The 19,812-nt window shown below is 38.7% G+C and overlaps 4 protein-coding genes across 6 annotated transcripts in view; 2 read left to right on the top strand and 2 right to left on the bottom strand.

Annotated features, from left to right (window-relative positions):
- The window catches only part of LOC129243808 (alpha-tocopherol transfer protein-like), a 14,801-nt gene extending 14,650 nt beyond the window's left edge, over positions 1–151 (bottom strand). For all 3 annotated transcript variants that reach the window (XM_054881132.1, XM_054881130.1, XM_054881133.1), the window contains exon 1: positions 25–151. The gene's annotated coding sequence lies outside the window, so the exon portion shown is untranslated. The remainder of the gene's footprint in view (positions 1–24) is intronic.
- Positions 1–19,812, top strand: part of LOC129243800 (aldehyde dehydrogenase, mitochondrial) — a 24,171-nt gene extending 4,359 nt beyond the window's left edge. Inside the window, exons 2-4 of the mRNA XM_054881120.1 lie at positions 17,938–18,086; positions 18,156–18,252; positions 18,333–19,812. Of these exons, the coding sequence (XP_054737095.1) occupies positions 17,938–18,086; positions 18,156–18,252; positions 18,333–19,526 (1,440 nt within the window). The 3' untranslated portion in view covers positions 19,527–19,812. The remainder of the gene's footprint in view (positions 1–17,937; positions 18,087–18,155; positions 18,253–18,332) is intronic.
- LOC129243815 (uncharacterized) lies at positions 279–1,131 on the top strand. Its single transcript, XM_054881140.1, has 2 exons — positions 279–407; positions 480–1,131. Exons 1-2 carry the CDS (start codon positions 391–393, stop codon positions 1,015–1,017), a joined length of 555 nt encoding a protein of 184 aa, XP_054737115.1. The 5' UTR covers positions 279–390; the 3' UTR covers positions 1,018–1,131.
- Positions 1,195–2,647, bottom strand: LOC129243803 (uncharacterized). The gene is made up of 2 exons (XM_054881124.1): positions 2,265–2,647; positions 1,195–2,206 (listed from the first exon to the last, which is right to left on the bottom strand). Exons 1-2 carry the CDS (start codon positions 2,595–2,597, stop codon positions 1,295–1,297), a joined length of 1,245 nt encoding a protein of 414 aa, XP_054737099.1. The 5' UTR covers positions 2,598–2,647; the 3' UTR covers positions 1,195–1,294.

Genomic DNA, 19,812 nt, shown 5'->3' with positions numbered 1-19,812 from the left:
TTTTTTATATTTCTTGCTGCTTACATTAAAATAGATGTTTGTTTTAGAAAAAGTGAACTTGGCAACTTTTCACTCTAGATTGGCGTTACAAATGAACGGTAATGCGCAGGAATACTGATTTGTCTACAGAAGCAGGAGATACTGCATACCGAGTAGAAAGTTTCACACTAAACAGCTGGCGCTCGGTGGGGTTTCGCGCATGCATAGGCTGACTTCCTAAATGCCATTTGCGCTGCATAAGTACAAAGTCAAATGTTCCTAAATGCAAAAGTCGATTATACGTTACCGTCGAAAATTCCTAAATGCATGCATCAGGTATCGACTTGCATCGTAATCGAAATTTGCGCATCACTAAATTTTGTGATACTTGTATTTTAAAAGGCAATTAAAATGGCAGAGGTTGAAACGTAAGTAAATGTGCTTAATTGTAAAATAATTTGAGTTGTACCCAACTAATTTATTTATTATTTACATTTTAGTGAAAAGAAGTGGACATTCAATTTGACCAAGTTATTGATCACGACCAGGCTGGAAAGTGAACCGGAGTTTGCGGGCAAAAAACGCAAAAAGACAGTTTTGTGGCAGCAGGTGCTCCTTAAAATGAAAGAAACTGAACCAGGACTGACATTCACTCGTGACGATATAACTCGAAAGTTTTTAAATCTAATGGTAACCTATAGGCGCATTAAAAAAAGGAACAACACATCTGGGCAAGGTGCGACAAATTGGGAGTTTTTTGATCTTTTAGATGAAATTTACGGCACACGCGCAGATATTGTGGTTCCTGAAGATATCTTGGATTCATCAATATTAGAATTGTCTGAAAGTGAGGAGCAACCTGCTTTCACTTCAAAGAGATCTAAACGTGATGTTAAGGAAATTATGAGTGATATTTGTGAGACAGACAAGAAGTACATGGAGGAGTTTTTGCAAATGGAAAAAGAGAAGTTGGAAATTGAACGCTTGAAAATAGAAGAAATGAAAAAATTGCGAGAGTTGTTATCAAACATGCAGTGATTTTCCTATTAATTTAAATTTTTAATAAAACAATTTTTATGTTAATTTTATTTTGGTAACATAAAGACTGAAACAAAAACGCTACATTTGAACTGTTACCTGAATAGGTTAAAACCTGAATAATAATAGAAAATAAATGTGTTGAAATACAAAACATTAGTTTTATTTTTAGTTGATATTAGTTTTATTTTGTTTATGTTAAAGGAATGTACGTATACATATGTATGTCGTAAAATGAAATTTAAAGTTCAGGTTGCTCTTTGTAAAAACTAAAGTTTTAAGCTGATAATAAATTGGTTAATTGATCTCGTTTTGATCTACCATCCAACTCTTCGATGTCTGCTCGGGATTCCGTACTTGTATCTTCTAATATATCAGGAAGATCCGAAGTGGTAAAACTTTCGTTATTTATAATGATGTTATGGAGTATCATACATGAAATTATAATATTTTTTACAAGCTTGATGTTGCGAATTTCAATGAAATTCAGTATACGGAACTTTTTCTTTAAAATTCCAAACGCTTGTTCCACGCAGACTCTTGTACTACTTAAAATAGTATTAAATCTTTGTTGTCCCTCACTTAAAAAGCCGGTATCTTTATATGGTACCATAAGAAATCTCTCCAGTGGATAAGCTGCATCTCCCAGCAAATGGCACTCAGGAGGAAAGGGAATATCTCCGTTTATTATTGCTTGACGTAAAGGGCTGCTTTGCCACACGGAAGCGTCGTGACACCTCCCAGGATATCCAGCAAAAACGTCGATAAAACGCAATTCGCTATCCACAACAGCTTGCGCTATTACTGAAAATGTGCCTTTTCTATTATAAAAACTGATGCTGCTTTGCGTTGGTTGGGTGATTTTGATGTGTGTCCCATCTACGCATCCTAGGACAAACGGAAATGGGTTGCTGCGCATTGCCTGAAATTTTTCCATAACAATCCGACGCTCTGATGCGGTCAAGGGAAATTTTATGATACGACTTTTTAGTTTTAATAAGATTTTAATCGTTTTGAAAAATACCCGATAAGTAGCACCAATACCAACGTTAAATATATTACTTAATTCACGGAAACTATTTTGATTTCCTAATCTCCAAAGCGTAATATGCAATGCTAGCTTCAATGGTATATTGGGACGTCCTGCATTTTTTGCCGGCCAAAAGGGTTGTACTATTTCGCAAAGAGTCTGAAATATAAAATATTAATATAAAACTACGTTAATATTTATTATTTATGTATACTACCTGGAATGTTTGTATTTGCATCCTGAAATGGCTATAAAAGACATCGTTGGGCATTTCTTCAATGCACTCGAGAAACTTTTTGCATTTTGGAATATTTCTCGCGATTCTCTGCGTCTTCCACAAGTGAAAAATCAATTTGTGTCTTTTTCTCATCTTTTTTGCAATAAGTAAATCACTACTGGATTGATTTTCACTAAATAACTCAGCGAAAGAGCAAATTGCTAATTTTTTCACCGTCACATCCATTTTGATTGCATCAGCTGTGTTCTTAAATGAAACAATGCTGCCACCTAGATGTATGCAAAGCAATGCAGTGGTATCGAAAAATTGCATCGCAATGGATTTCGCATCGCAGTACACATTGCATCGTGACGTTTAGGAAGTCAGCCATACTCTACAGCAGCGCCAGTCTTGTTATTTGATAGCCACACATCGCATACATGCCTGCACTTTAAATTGCACAAAATGCTTATTTGATACATATTCATGTATGTGTGCAAGCTTCGGGCTTTAGTTTCGTTCGACTTTGTATACATATATATGTATATACCTACTGTAATGAAGCTGTGGGATTGTCGTGTCTGCATAATAAATATTCAGTCGATAATAATGAAATTAATTTTATCAAGTAGAATTAAATTTATTTTTTTTGCTGAAATAATTTATATTAAGTTGTAATGTTAAGTGAATAACAAACAAAAATTTTTTTTAATAATTACCAAAAAACAAAAATTCGTTAATTATCAAAAAATATATTTAAACAAATTGTTTAATTTTAATTATTTTCAAAATAATTATATTAAGTTATAACGTTCAGTGGGGGATTCCGCTGTTCTCGTGGCGCCGCAATCTTATAGAACTCGACAAAAGAAAACGAAATGAAAGATTAAAATTTTTTGATATCTCGCTTAGTTTTCGAGATATTGAATAAAAAAAAGGCTGGAATTTAAAATAATGTACATATATTGGGCAATTTTTGGCAAACTATTATGTCTTTATTAATGAAACTTGGTGGAGATGTTAGTGAGGTGTTAAGGAACACTCTATAACTCCAAACTATTCGGAAAATAATAATTTCATAATTATTTGCCTTCAAAATGCCCTTTGGAACTTCACACAAAGAAACTTTGGAACTTTCGCCAACCCGCGCGAAAAGGAGTTCTACGCAAAAATACGGTGGATTGCGTAGCCGGAGTCGGACTGATGAGGGTTATTTTTTTGAAGCGCGGCCAAAGGCCGCCCACGCGATAAGGAGTTCTACGCAAAAATGATAAAACACATCGATCGATGATAAAACACATCTCGAAAACTAAACGAGATATCGAGAAATTTTACTCCTATATTTTGTCTTATCTCGCCGAATTCTATCGAAACTGAAGAAAAAATTATTATTATTTTTTATTTAATATCTCGACAACTAAGCGAGATATCAAAAAATTTTACTCTTTCATTCCGTTTTCTTTTGTCGAGTTCTATAAGAATCCGCCATTAACTTGCGGCGCCACGGAAACAGCAGTATTGCCGTTCAGTGTATAACAAAAATATACTTTTCAATAATTATAAAAAAAAACAAAAACAAAAAGCTTAAATTATCAGAAAATAATATCAAACCAATTTTCTTTGTATATTTTTCACATAACAAACAAAACGCAATTCTTTTATTATTAAATATTTTATTTTTATATCAACGAAACAAAATTCTTAAAATTAGTATCAGGTCAGTCCATAAGTTCGTGCATTTTTTAAAGGTGGTTTTAAAATTAATAAAAAAGATGTTTAAAATATTTATTAATCAATAATATATTTTCCTTCATTATTTACGTTTAGGCACATTTTTAATTCCCTGCTCAAAAAATTGTTTGTCCTTGGAGCCAAAATACTCTTCGATATCCCTTTTTATAGCTTCTTTTGAGGAGTAGTTCTTGTAATCTTTATATAATTATTGCATATAATTATTGGAACAATTGAAGCAACCCTGCTTCAGATATGATAAACTCATTTTTGAAAACTTCGTGTGTCAGTTTGTCTGTATTAATACGATGATCTACGGATCGTATGAACCTTGGCGGATCTTTCACTGATTGACCGAGACATTTTCCGAGCAGTTCAAGTTCTTCAACTGTTCGTGACGTCGAAATAATTCTAAAAATGCTAGTTATAGTCCGATTTGGCTCTTTGGCTCAAATTCAAATCATATGCACGTACATATCTACATGGGCTAAGAGGAAATAAATACTTTTCCTTATAATTGGCCCGCTTGGTAGCGGCCGAGATATTTAGCAATAAAAATTTTAACCGTAGCAACGCATGCCGGATATGACTAGTTTATGATATAATAAAAATTCGACTTATTACCTTCATATGTATGCATATGTATATGAATTTATACAATTGCAACTAACTCTCATTCACTTTCATTTCATGTAGCTACAATAAATATTTATACATATAAAGATATGATATATGCACTTTGTCGCCGGGTAGATATACTTCTAATCTCATGAAAGTATATATGTATAACAGTTTGGAATAGTCTAATTTTTATGGCAAACAATTTTGTTTCTCCACTCGTATAGATTAGTTCACATCCGAAATAATTTATAATAGCCATACCGGTACATTAAATATTAGTGCAATAAATAAATTAACTCATTCATTATATAATTAACGATCGAATAGATAAAATTACCCTATACAGAAGATTTGCGTTCGATGAATTACAATTAAACAAATTGCTTTTGCTTTTGTGGCTTAGAATTTCACGCCGCATAAATAAATGAATAAGTAATAATATAATAAAAAACACTGTGGTGAGTGAGTACTACAAGCACATATACATACATACATGTAGGTGATACTTTTTCAAGTCGGCGCTCAGCACTTGCTTATTAGACAGCGCTCATTCGTTTATTCGCGAACCTTGTGTTGTTTTTGTTGGTTGCTAATTTTAAAAAAATTAGAAGAATAGTATAGAAAGCAAATTGAAAATTCAAGCATTGGGCTGATTGGACAAGACGAGCTTGCAAATTAAAACAAGCATTTTTAGAGAGCTTGGATTTAGGGAAAAATAGCACAAATTCTTAGTCTAATGGTCAGTCACATACAGATAGCGAACTCTCCTTATCTTAATAACTGTTATTACGAATATTTCTAAAGAGCTTTCAACTCTCCACCCCGCTGCGTATCCTCTTCTATAGTTATGAAATAATTAGTATGTGCAGACACACTCAGATTATTCAGATTATCAGTACTCTAATAATAGTAAATGTCCTTATGCAAAATAAGCCTATGATAAAGAAATTGATAACTTTTTTTTCCACGTACGTTTTACTTTGCGACAAGCCTAGTACGAGTACTTGCATGATAAAGACACATACATATGTAAGTATTTGTTTGCACGCATGTAGGTACATACATACATATATGTAGTAAATGTTTAGGAAAATATATTCAGGTATTAAAAATCTTAAGTACATTAAAAAAAAATTAATTATAAATATATTTCTTATCAAAGAAAATCTTCATGACACAGCAAATATCTCTTCTAACTAAAAGTGATATTAAAAGTTTTAATATATTTTTTTGTTGTTTTAAGTTTTGATTTGTAAATATACTTATATGTACATATAATAGGTTGACTCGCCACAAAAAGTAGCAATTTTACTACCAGAATTATAAATATTATTTTCTTTTCACAGTACACGCCCTGTGTAGAGCACTTTGATTTTTCGTATTTGTGTTTTTTTTTTTAAGTACTGTTATAATCTAACTGAATATGTGAGCAGTATATTATTTTGATACGATTTGTGAAGGATCTGAGTAAAGACTAGGGATGCACCAGCGTTCATAAAAACATCAAACATTTTAGTCAAGACTAAAACATCTTGAAAAACATCGATGTAGAAAATATCCGTTTTTATGAACGATATACCGCTGTTGTTTCGAAAAATTTAATTTATTTTACTAATTATTGGTAGTTTTCATTTTTGGTTGAATAATAATTACAACAGACCCGGGTGCCCACCCGAAGGTTTTAAACATTTTTTTTTTTCAAAATTATGTAAAACCAAATAATATGTAATTTAAAAGTAAATTACTACATTTACCTTCACTACTTTTCGTCGGCTATTGCACACTATACTAATTTTGTACTATCCTATAAAAATTCTATTTTTTGCAATATATTTTTTTTTCTTAATATGTGGGTTTTCCAAACAGAATAGTTTTTTTGATATTCAAAGAAAAAATCTATTTTTTAATATAAATTATCGGATGTTTATTTCAGTATAAAGAGAGAGGTATGCCGTTAATAGTGGAAAATAACATCAGGCAAATGACCACCACGGTCACCCTTACAGGACAATATCCTTTTCATGAAATTTTCCGTAACTGAATGGCAAAGTGGCTGCCCTATGTCCTCGATAGCCTTATGAATTCCATCTTTGAGGCTATTGGTGCGTTGGCGTAGACCTTCTCTTTCACGTGGCCCCAAAGGAAAAATAGTCACAAGGTCTCGGTGGCCAATTGTGATCACCTCTTCGAGAGATAACACGGTCCGGAAACTTTTCCCGTAAAAGATCAATGGTTTCGTTGCTTGTATGGCACGTATCGCCGTCTTGTTGAAAATAAACGTTGTCCAGATCAATACCATCCAATTCCGTTCATAAGAAAATAGCGCAATCCATTCACCAATAACACCTGTTATTGGAAAAACCTTTATAATCTATTTTTCTTGCACCTTACAAGAAGTAAGCGAATTTTTCTTAAACACACTGTCGGTATTTGTATGTGTGTATATTGAAAATGTAGCAAATATTTGGAGAGCGAAAGTTTGATTGTGCACCGTAAGCTTAAGCTTTGTAGGTAAACTCCAATTCCGTTCATTTAATTTGGCTACACTTTTGCTAAATACGTTCCACTAGCCCAGAGGCCGGCAATCTTTTGAGTCGGGGGAGTGAAAAATTACAATTTACAAAATTTTAAAGTTTTTAAAGAGTCACACAATTTTTTCTTGCCCACAATAAATAGTACTCGCATAAAGTTTTTCTATTAAAAAAAAAAATACTTAAATAAATAAAAAATAATAAAAGAATAATAAAAAATGAAATAAATGAAAAGATAATAAAATAATAATAAAAAATAAAAATAAAAATAAATAATAAGAAAAAATATCTGTTTGTTCATAAGAAAAAGGATGTATATATTTATTCTTAAGAAAAAATATTATTTATTCATTCAATTCAAAAAATTCAATTTATTTATTCATTCAATACCTTAAATAATATATAAGTATATGGCATTATTAATAATTATTTATTAAGTGAAAAATTAAAAGAATTTAACATTTATTTACTAATTTGTGCTTCAATAACGACCATTTGAGCAAATAAATTCAATGGGAGCGTTGGCTTCGCAAGGTTTTAGAAAGTTTGGATAAATTTGGCTCATAATTTGTTGTTTTAAGTTTCAAAAATGACTCTAAATTTTCATTTGTTAGTTGGCTGCTTACTTTATTTTTAATTTTTTTCATGCAATCGAACGTTTGCTCGCACGAATATGTCGCTTCGAAGATAATCGCACTCCAAATGGCAACTACTTCACCTCACAGAAATGCATCAACTTACGGCATTTCTTTTAAAGCTGCGCACTTTTGTTGCGTTGCGTACATATGTACATACATTTCTGAAACTCCAACTGTTGTTGTTGTAGTAGCAATACTAAGCAGCTCTGCAACTCCTCCAACTTGTTTTTCAATTCTGCGAATTTTCACTCCACAAAGCTTTAGTTTTTAAATTGTTCAATTGCATTCTAGTGACCCAGTAACAATTCCAAACGTCTGAATGTGGGTTTCGCTACTAAATATTTGTGTTGCGAGGATTTACTATGAATGCTAGAGTGGCTTTGCTGGTTTTGAATTGCTCAAATCTGTCAGCGAATTCATCTTTAATTTTTTTTACAGCTGTGCTGGAGGAAAACATGTCAAATGTTGCCCTGGTTATTACTTTTTTATTTACGATATTGCTTTAGTAATTGAAAATGAAGTAATTTACCGCTCTGAATATCTTTTGTAATTTTTCTTCAAAACAAACCAATTTTTCTACCAAACAATACAGGCTGGGTTTCCTTTACCTTGCAGTTTCAGATTCAACTCATTTATACAGTTAGAAGGCCAAAAAAATTTTGCAGAATTTTTTCTGAGAAAACTTTTAAATTTATTGATCTAAAAATTTTGTACACGTATTATGTTATCTTTTAACTATATTTTGAGTCTTAGTATTAGAAAAAGTATTTATTTGGAAAGGAACTACAGCTGATCTCCAGGAGCTTCTCTCAAAAACGACGTTTTGCGGTGACCACTATATCTCTGAACTGGATCTACTGAAATTATATATTAAACCAAACAGATTTCGTTAAAGTAATGTTCAATCTAGGAATAAGCAATCGAAGGAATAAGCAAAATAATTTTTTTTGACAAAATGGCGTTTTCTCAAAAAAAAAAAAAAATCGATTTTCGACCAAAATTTTGGCTTTAAATTGTTTATAAAAAAATATTTATGGGTGAGAAAAAATCTTCGATTAATTACTAAAAAATATATTTAAGAATCTCGTGTTAAAATTTGAGACTAATCGGTTTAGCCGTTTTCGAGTAATGTTGCTCACCGACTTTGAAAACACCATTTTCAGCAAAACGCGTTTAAAGTTTGAAAAGCATTTTACAAGCACTCTGAAGCGCCTTTTCAATTTTTCAAAAATATTCACTGGAACAATATTAAATTTTCTGTGTGTATTCTTAAATGCTTGAGAGATGGAATCGGTTGTTAATCGATTTAATAAGATTTTTTAATTTTTTTCTTTTTTTTATTAAATACATACCCGCATGTGGCTCGCGCGCCTCAGTTTGCCGACGCCTGCATTAGCCCCTGGCAACATGGTCAACTGAATATTGTCCTATAATCCACATTGGGAACTATTTGTGTGGAAACAAAAACGGTAAATGTTTGGTTTGGAGATCGCACACATTCGACATTGTGCAAAAGATAAATAAATAACTTAAAGAGAAGAATTAAATGTTTACAGTTTTTAATATTAAATTATTTCTTTGAATAAAGTAATTATTTAATAATCACTGCAATATGGCGTCCTGTCACATAATGGTACCGATCAGTACGCGTGGAGTTGGATTTACCGTTCGCTTTCTTATTGCTGCCATGAAAAGCGAGCTAAGCGATGTTTGCGATTTCTATAAGCTGACCAACGCGCTGTATCGCGTCACGCTATTGAGAATACATCTGAAAATAAATAACTCCCTACAATATGTAAATGGAATCGTACCTGGCTTCGAACCTCCAATATTCATAGATAGCGATTCCCTAAATGAACTCGATAAGCTGGATGTAGACTTCATCGCAATACATAGATTATTATCGGTCGTTGGTTTTACGCGTTATTTCAAAGATACTTTTATACCACGATTTCCGTGCTTGATACACAATAGCTGTTGCGATCCAATTAATGTTAATTTCCATAATTTACACGATACTGTCAATTTGCTTGCCGATCCGCGCACTGACGAGCGAACGCGTTACATCTTTTGGAAATATAATCCAATTCCTGGTGCAAAATGGGGTTCTAGAAGAAAATACGGTGTATTTACTAAATATAAATGCGCTGCTGAGGAGGAACAATTCGAACCAAGCGTTTGTCTTTTAAATCCCTACGATATTATGCCACCGGATTATGGGCCAAATCATTTACGAGAAGACGTTCAAATCATTTTGTATTGTATTCTTCGTATCGCCGGTTGTTCTACTAAGTATACTTTGAGAAATACCAACGCAGACATGGGCGTACTAGGTACCGTATCCCAGCTTATATCGAGTAGAGTAGCATCGATGCGTTGCCCAACATACACCGATGTTGGTTTGACAAATATCACAGGTGAAATTTATGAGATTTGGTCGCCGAGGTGGATGAAGGCGCGGCAAAGCTCATTGGGAGTTTATTGCTTGTTTGGGGAGATTTCACTTGCGATTCGTGATGCACGTTGTTTGGCCATACGTTATAGGGAAATCGCAACCCAACATTACTATTACGACTACTTTTCGGTGCAGTTTGTAGCAATGACCCAATCGCCATACTCGAGATAAAATTGTGAAATTGATATTCGATTTTGTTTTTTTTTTTGGTGTTTTGTCTTGAACTCTTAAAAGTAATGCTGTTAAAATCTAAAGCGTTTCTCATCATATTTTTGTTGATATAAATTATTTATGTAAATAATAATAAAAATAATAATAATAATATTAATAATAACTTTAATAAGAAAATGTGTATTAAGTTGTGTGAGGCGAAAAAAAACAAGCAAGCGAAGTTTCCACAAGTTCCAAATTGCGAAGTTTCAACACTCAGTTTTAATTTGAAATTGTAGCTGCTGCTTACACGGCCATCTAAATTTCAACGATAAATCTGGAATAATTTTTAGCTTATACGCCAAGACCAATGACCAATGACCAAAATAGCGCCACCATAATCAGTTGAGATCGCGCCAAACCACATGATCTTGGAGACAATTCCACGTTAAAAGCGCTTTGTGAACATTTTATTACTGCGCACTGTATTTGGAAATAGAGAAAAAAGAGCTATGAGCATTTCTTCAGCAAGCTAAGCTGGATGTTTTATAAAATATATTTAGCAAATTAGCCGCCGTACCCGAATGGGTTGTTGCGTGACTACACACAATTCGGTGAAACACCAAAATGAAGAAAAAGTATTTTCTAATAGCGGTCGCCCCTCGGCAGGCAATGGAAAACCTCCGAGTGTATTTCTGCCATAAAAAAGCTCCTCATAAAAAAAAAAAACAAAATAAAAAAACAGTATCTGCCGTTCGGAGTCGGCTTGACTGAATTGATTTTAGCTTTCGTTGGCAATAAAATCAATTCAGATGTTTAGTTAAGTACGCACGAGAGTCGTTTGAAAAGTCCGTGTGAAAATAAAAACTACTTTAATGTTAGGAGTAAACTTTTTTTAAAATATTTTTCGACAAGCCTAGAAAAACTTGCGCACTTCGTCCAACAATAGTTTTGCACTAGACAGGGCAAGTTTACTGTGGCGGCAGCCCTTGGTCGGAAAAAACCCAAGTCATTACGGTAACGTAGAACCGGCTGCCAAAGGAATGTCCAACGCTGTTCTAGTTTGTTGATTACTTTCGAAATGATAGGATTTGTACAAGTCTGTTTCTGCAATTACCTCCTCCTATGAATAAAATCTTTTTCACGCCAGCTATTTCTTTAAATTGGGGCATCAATAGTGGTCCGAGCGATCCGAGGAAGCCAAGTCTGTCAAACGAATTGGAAGCCATTCATTTGGCGACCACAACTGCTGAGGCGTGAGCTGGTGCGTTGTCGTGATGGAAAAGGGAAAATCCCTGTTGTTGTTGTTGCTGTAGAGGCAAAAAGATTCCCCATACATACATGTACGTGGAGTGCTGCTGGAGTCACAGTCCTTGGCCGGATATATTGTAAAACCGGGTCGTTTCGGTAGCGTAGAACCGACTGTCGGGGGATCGAAGGAAGGAAAATCACTCGAATTGCTCGATTCAAACGAATGCCAAACACAAAGCCAAAGATCGTTCTGGTTGAAACTTGGTGTGTGTTCTGCAAGAGATGTTACTAACTAAGCCTACTCTTAGCACACGCCAGTAGTGCCATCTCTCTGACTTTCTACGGATCTTCAAACGACCCTCGTATAACATTACAGTCTGGGTTGAATTCAATTAGACACATTTTTGGTTTTTTTTTCTTAATATTTCCTACTTTTAAATTTTTTAAAGGAACTTTCAAAAATTCCTCCAAATAGTTTATTTACTTATGTTGTTGTTGTAGTAGTTTACCAAAAATATTGGACACTTTTAGGAAATTAAGTAACACAAGCCGACATAGTTTTGTTTTGTTTTTATCAGAGGCAATCTTCCGATGAGTTTTTGTGCGTGGACCACTATTTTGTTTTCTGAAAGTGCCTATCAAGTTAGGGTTAGGGAGAAGTCCATGGAAACTTATTGTTGGATGTTTTTTACCCCTGCTTTTCTCATAAATGTGACCTCCTGTACATCAATTGCCAATTTTTTTTCCTACTTCATCAAGGCGCAACACCGAAAATCCATTCCCATGGCAGCCGGTTCTACGTTACCGGAATGACTCGGGTTTTTCCCGACCAAGGGCTGCCGCCCCAGTACACTAGCCCTGTCTAGTGCACCGTATATCAACCAAACTCTTACGTCACAGGAGCAAACTCTCGCAGCAAACCTGCTCCAAATACTTCTCCTCAGGGCTGGAGTTGAATCCAACCCTGGGCCAGAGGTATTCTACTGCTGCGTCTGCCATCAACGGCTCCACCCGAACTCCACCTCGGTTAGGTGCAATAAGTGCAACGGGTGGAGCCACCTTAAGACCTGCTCAGGCCTTAAGTCACACAGGGAGTGGACCACACGGTATGTGGCCACGTGTTGCTCCCGCCAACAAGCGTCTGATGCCTCCACGGCTAGCACACCCCCTGATAGGCCGGCAATACCAACCGCCACCACAACCCACACCTCCACGGTGAGGAGCCTATCGGAGCAACACAACTCCCCTTCAACCCCTCCCCTCCCTTCCAGCTCCAACCCCAGTGCGGGGACAAACCAGCAGCTCCTGGTCCCCCGCACAGTCTGTTCCGTGTGTCAGGTCGTAATACCTCGGAATCTGGTAACAGTCCAGTGCAATTCCTGCAATGGCTGGTGCCATTTTCGGAGATGTTCCGGCCTGCGCACCACCCGTGAGTGGACAACTGCCTACGTTGCCCCCTGCTGCAGAGCTCTGCACCCACAACCGCCCTCGGAGGCGCGGCCGCCCACCACCATCAGGCCGCAACAGCCACAGTGGATTGCGCAGCAGGCCCAACGCAGACAACACCACGCGTCCCTCACCCCCCGGATTACACTGACCTCACCGAGAAGCTTCAAGCTTCTCCAGCTAAACTGCAACGGACTTACGAGTAAGGTCGACGAGATAGTCGACTTCATGAATCGGCACAGTATCAAGATAGCTGCGGTCCAGGAAACAAAGTTGCACGCTAGGTCATCTCTGATCACCAGGGATGGCTATAACGTGCACAGACGTGATCGCGAGCGAGACAATGGTGGTGGCCTAGCGTTTATAGTCCACCACACTGTGCAGTATCGTCTTATCGATGAAGGAACCGACCGCAGGGACAGCACCTTAGAATGTCAAGGCATAGCTGTCCGGTCAGGCGATTCCGAGCTCGAAATATTTAATATATATATACCCCCTGTCACCTGCTGCCCGGCTGGATATCACCCTGATATAGGTGCGCTCCTCAGAGGTGAAAACCGATTGGTAGTAGGCGACTTAAATGCGCATCACGATCTTTGGCATTCAAGCCTGCCAAATGATCGTAGGGGACAGCAATTGGCAGAGCAGATAGACGACTCGACATTCAGCACAGTAAACGACGACGCCCCCACCAGGGTAGTGGGCAATTGCAGCAGCTCGCCTGACCTAACAATTGCTAGCGCTGGTCTGATAAATAGCATAACGTGGCGACCTATGCTATCGCTTGCATCAGACCACTTGCCCATTATCATCTCGATCGAGAGACCTGCCGATTTCGTTTCCGCGAATCACCGGTCCTATTTTAACTTTAAAAAAGCTAATTGGGCCGGCTTCACGGAATTCACCGAGGACACCTTCGCCGCTCTTCCCATCCCCACTGATGTGCGCGTTGGCGAACGCGCATTCCGCAAGGTGCTCACTGCTGCTGCGGCTCGCTTCATCCCAGCTGGATGTTATAAGGACATACGTCCTCACTTCCCAGCAGAAGCAGCCAGTTTAGCAACCGAGCGTGACCACCTACGCCAGGCCGATCCCGGGGATCCCCGCATAAGGGATCTCAATTTGGAGATCCGGCAACTGGTAGATCAACACAAGCGGACTAAATGGGTTGAGCACTTGAAGACTTGTAACCTCACCTCCGGAGTGGGTAAGCTCTGGACCACCGTTAGGTCCCTGTCGAACCCGACGAAACACAACGACAAGGTGGCAATCACCTTCAACGGTTGTACTTCGTCGGACCCGAAGCGATGCGCGAGCTATTTTAGCCGGCTGTTCACACTGCATCCTCCGGGCGACAGAACCAAACGTCGTGTTACCAGAAGGCTGCACAAACTGACGAACGACAGTGCGCCACTTACCTTCTCCGGTGATGAGGTTCAGGGGGCCATCAACAAATCGAAAACATCGAAAGCCATTGGCCCTGACGGACTTAACGCGCTGATGCTGAAACATCTGGGACCCCTGGGAGTAGGATATCTCACAAGGGTCTTCAATTTGTCTCTGGCCACTCTCATCATCCCTGACAAGTGGAAAGCAGGGAGAGTGGTCCCACTATTGAAACCTGGGAAACCCGCCAACCAAGGGGAGTCTTATCGGCCGATAACTCTCCTTTCCCCAGTAGTGAAGACACTTGAGGCCCTCCTACTCCCACTCTTCACGACACACCTGGCCCCAGCCCCACATCAGCACGGATTCCGACGAGTGCACAGCACCACCACGGCACTCACCGCCATAAACGCCCAGATAAATCGCGGGCTTAACCAAAACCGCCCCTGCGAGAGGACTGTCCTAGTAGCGTTGGACCTAAAGAAGGCTTTCGATACAGTCAGCCATTCCACGCTACTAGATGATATTTATCAGTCGACACTCCCGCCAGGGCTGAAGAGGTGGTCCGCGAACTACCTGAGCGGTCGGCAGTCGTCAGTGATTTTTCGAGATCAAATGTCAAAGCAGAGGAAGATTAAGCAAGGCGTACCGCAGGGTGGTGTCCTTTCACCCTTGCTTTTTAACTTCTACATCTCGAAGCTCCCCCAACCACCAGCGGGAGTTTCCCTGATCTCATACGCTGACGATTGCACGATAATGGCGTCGGGCAATGACATCGATGGCCTGTGTTCCAAAGTGAACGACTACCTCGCCGACCTTTCTCGCTTTTTCACTGCGAGGAATCTCCAACTTTCCCCCACCAAGTCCACGGCGACCCTTTTCACCACCTGGACAAAGGAGGTCAAGCTGTCCCTTAAGGTAAAAGTCGATGACACACCAATTCCGACTGTGAATAACCCCAAAATTTTGGGTGTAACCTTTGACAGCTTGCTCTCCTTCTCTGCGCACACAACCGCAATTGCCACTAAAGTCCAAAATCGCAACAAGGTCCTCAAATCGCTGGCCGGCAGCACTTGGGGCAAGGACAAAGAACTGTTGCTTTCGACATTTAAGGCAATTGGCCGGCCGGTTCTAAACTATGCTGCGCCTGTCTGGTCGCCTGGTACTAGTGATTCGCAGTGGACAAAGCTGCAGACTTGTCAGAATACCGCCATTCGGACAGCGACCGGGTGCCTCCTGATGTCACCCATACAACACCTGCACAACGAGGCGCAAATGCTCCCAGTTGCGGAGCACAACAAATTGCTCAGCAAGCAGTTCCTGCTGGGGTGTTACCGCAGGTTTCACCCCTGCAGACACCTGCTTGAGCCCGAGCCGCCTCCCAGGCACGTCAGGAGACATCTCCTCGACTACGCTGACGAACTCCAGGACAAAACTAACCGAGACCTACTGGACAGGACAGTATTCAGACAGTCAATAAACGACATTCACCGGGAGACCGTTACCACCTTCATGAACTCCCGTCCTGTGAATGCCGTAATCGGAGTCCAACCACCACCTATTGCAGATGAAGAGCTCCAGCTTCCCCGTGAGACTCGTGTAACATTGGCACAATTACGTTCTGGATATTGTAGCAGGTTAAACTCCTACCTATCCAGAATTGACCCCGACATACCAAACACATGTCCGGCATGTGAAGGGACCCCGCACGACACTAACCACCTCTTCACATGCCCCCTCAAACAGACTCATCTAACCCCCCTCTCCCTCTGGACCCAACCTGTCGAAACAGCATGTTTCCTGGGCCTACCCCTAGATGAGCTAGACGAAGACGACAGATGATATACCTGCACTGACAGGGCTAGCTACGCTGTTAAAAACAACAACAACAACACCGAAAATCTGACCTGACCTTAGCTCAGGTTTTTAATTTTTCCGTCCGTCATCCAGAATCTGCCAATTCGAATTTTGAAAAACCAACTTCGGATTTGTAAAGACCTTCGAGCAGTAATCTTTATGCGATAAGCTCATGAGATTTTCCAATTCGATCTTAATCAGTTTTTTGAAATTTTTTCACCAACCCTTGAATTGTCGACGCATTCGGGCGATTATTGCCACAAAAAAAAAAAGAATGGAATTTTGCGCTATGTTCTTCTTAAAGATGGACAATTTTCATAATAATTTTTAATAAAATTTAACGCGCCATGGCATTGGACTGGAACCCGCAGGTTGCGGTCGACCAAAAAACACTGAATAAGGAAAAAAACATCTAACATTAAAAAATGTACCTAGGTATCACTTTTGCAAGAACCTTTGCAATAAATTTTCAGGCTTTAATTTGAGTATAGGTAGGTTGAGGTTAGGTTTGTGCGAAAAGTAGGGTTAAAACAACCAAAATTACGCTCAAACTCTGTGTAAGCTGCGATAAATTATTTTTCGGGCGACGTTGAGGATAAATATTAAAATTAAAAATTAAATTTAAAAAAGTTCAGTGAAAATTGCAGAAGTTACCGTTAATGAGGTAAATGCTGGAACTCGCAAAAATGTACTGAAAAATTTGGTTGCCAAAATGGGCTGCCGTGAAGTCATTTGCATGAAATTAAGTTTCTATGTCAATAAAGAAATAAACAAAAAAATATTTGTTTAGATAAGTATGCAGAAATGACTACAAGCTCTTCTTTTATGCTGTGTTTAAAAATGTTAAAAATGCTAAAAAACAATATTCCTGGGTTCATAGCCGCAAAAGATTGGCCGTCTGGAAGTCCAGATCTGAATTCATTGAACAGTTTGTGATAAGAATTGGAGAACTGGTCATGTTGAAGACCTCACAGAAATTTGTAGAGTCTCAAGCAATCTTTGATACGAGCATGGAAGCCATGTGTGCTGCAATAGCTGAATGGCCTAATCGCTTGAAGGCTTGTGAAAAAGCAAATGGTGATCATTTCGAATGAAAATTGAAATTTTTTTTTATTATTTTTACATGATTAAATAAAACTAACTGCATTACAAAAAGTATTCTAATTTCATATCTAATATAACGGATTTAACTTGTAATAGAACTTATGGCAGGACTAAGTACAGTAAAGTGTACGCCACATTTTAATAAGTTTTGACTATTCATTTATTTATTTTTTTTTTAATAAAAATATAGTTCACACTACAACAAAAACCATATATAATATGTAAATTGAAATTTCGCACTTTGTATAAACTTTGCGAAAATTCGGCAATTTTCTCTAAATTTCAAACATTTAGAAAAATTTCCGGTATGCAGTTTTATAGAGCATTGAATTTTGGTATAATAAAGTGCAAGTTTCAAGTAGATCAAAAATTACACTGATTTTTGAGAATTTTTTTTTGGTCGTAGAAATAGCGTTTGAAGCCTAAAATATTATTTTGCATCAGTTAAGAATTCTATTGAGTTTTTTGCCTTATTTACCTGTTAAATTCATATCTATTTCCAGCTTTTCATTAACAATGAATGGCACAAAAGCAAAAGTGGCAAAACATTCGGTTCCATTAATCCTGCCACCGAAAAACAGGTTGCTGAAATCCAATGCGCTGGCAAGGAGGATGTCGACATTGCTGTACAGGCCGCACGCACCGCTTTCAAGTTTGTTAAACCTCTTACATTCACATACATTTATCAAATGTTAAAGTGAATTTTGTTTATCGCTCACAGAGTTGGTTCACCATGGCGCCGCATGGACGCCTCCGAACGTGGTGTGCATATCAATCGCTTGGCGGATCTGATCGAACGTGACCGCGTCTACTTGGCCGTAAGTTTTCGTTTTCTTCCTTTTTTGTTTTTGTTTTTGTAATAGCGGCACACCCTTGATAACACTTGCAACTTTTATAGAGTTTGGAAACATTGGACAATGGCAAACCCTATGCAGTCGCTTACAATGTGGACGTACCTACGGCTGTGAAGAATCTGCGCTATTTTGCCGGTTGGGCGGATAAGAATCATGGCAAGACCGTTCCCATGGATGGTGACTACTTCGCTTACACTCGCCACGAACCGGTTGGTGTGTGCGCCCAAATCATCCCATGGAATTTCCCAATTTTGATGATGGCCTGGAAGTTGGGTCCAGCTCTGGCTACTGGCAACACCATTGTACTGAAACCAGCCGAACAGACCAGCTTGACCGCACTTTACATTGCGGAATTGGTCAAGGAAGCTGGCTTCCCAGAAGGTGTGGTCAATGTGTTGCCCGGTTTCGGCGAAGCTGGCGCAGCTTTGGCCAATCATTACGACGTCGACAAAGTCGCCTTCACCGGTTCGACTGAAGTGGGCAAACTGATCCAGCAAGCTTCCGGTCATACCAATTTGAAGCGTGTCACTTTGGAATTGGGCGGCAAAAGCCCTAACATTGTTTTGGCTGATACCGATTTGGATTATGCCGTCGAATCTGCTCACTTTGGTCTCTTCTTCAATATGGGACAAACTTGTTGCGCTGGCTCTCGTACATTTGTCGAAGAAAAAATCTACGATGAATTTGTGGAGCGTAGTGCTGAGCGCGCCAAGAAGCGCACACTTGGCAATCCCTTCGAATTGCATGTGGAGCAAGGACCACAAGTCGATCAGGAACAGCTGCATCGCATTCTCGGCATGATCGAGGAAGGTAAAAAGCAAGGCGCCAAACTGGTGGCAGGCGGCAATCGCCCTGACCACTTACCTGGCTATTTCGTCGAACCCACTGTATTCGCCGATGTGCACGATCATATGACGATTGCGCGCGAAGAAATCTTCGGTCCCGTGCAACAACTCATCCGCTTCAAGAGCTTGGATGAGGTAATCGAGCGTGCCAACAATTCTGACTATGGCTTGGCGGCGGCTGTCTTCACTCGTGACCTCGACAAGGCCAACTACGTTGTGCAAGGCCTGCGTGCCGGCACCGTCTGGGTGAATACGTACAACGCATTCGGCGCACAAATGCCTTTCGGTGGCTACAAGATGTCCGGCCACGGTCGCGAGAATGGCGAATATGCGCTGCAGAACTACACAGAAGTGAAGAGCGTGATTATGAAGATTACACAGAAGAATTCGTAAATGGCTGGAGTTGAAAATGATTGTGAATTTCACCATGACTGCTACTACTGATATCTGCTTGTGGTCTGTTCCATTTTTGTAATGATAACGGAACAATGAGCCTTTTTGTTTATCAGCGCACAATTTTCCTACATTGTCATACAACTACATACATAAAGTAATTTGTTTACATATATATTTTAATTGTAAATTTAGTTATTACATACATACGCATATGTGAGTTTCGTAGAGTGAAATAAAATTAAACTCGCTACGTATTGTAGCTTAGCGAATAGTTTTCCAAACA

The sequence above is a fragment of the Anastrepha obliqua genome, chromosome 4, assembly GCF_027943255.1.
Source record: "Anastrepha obliqua isolate idAnaObli1 chromosome 4, idAnaObli1_1.0, whole genome shotgun sequence".
Taxonomy (NCBI): domain Eukaryota; kingdom Metazoa; phylum Arthropoda; class Insecta; order Diptera; family Tephritidae; genus Anastrepha; species Anastrepha obliqua.
The sequence above is the reverse complement of the archived record's forward strand: the minus strand, read 5'-3'. Positions and strand labels throughout refer to the sequence as shown.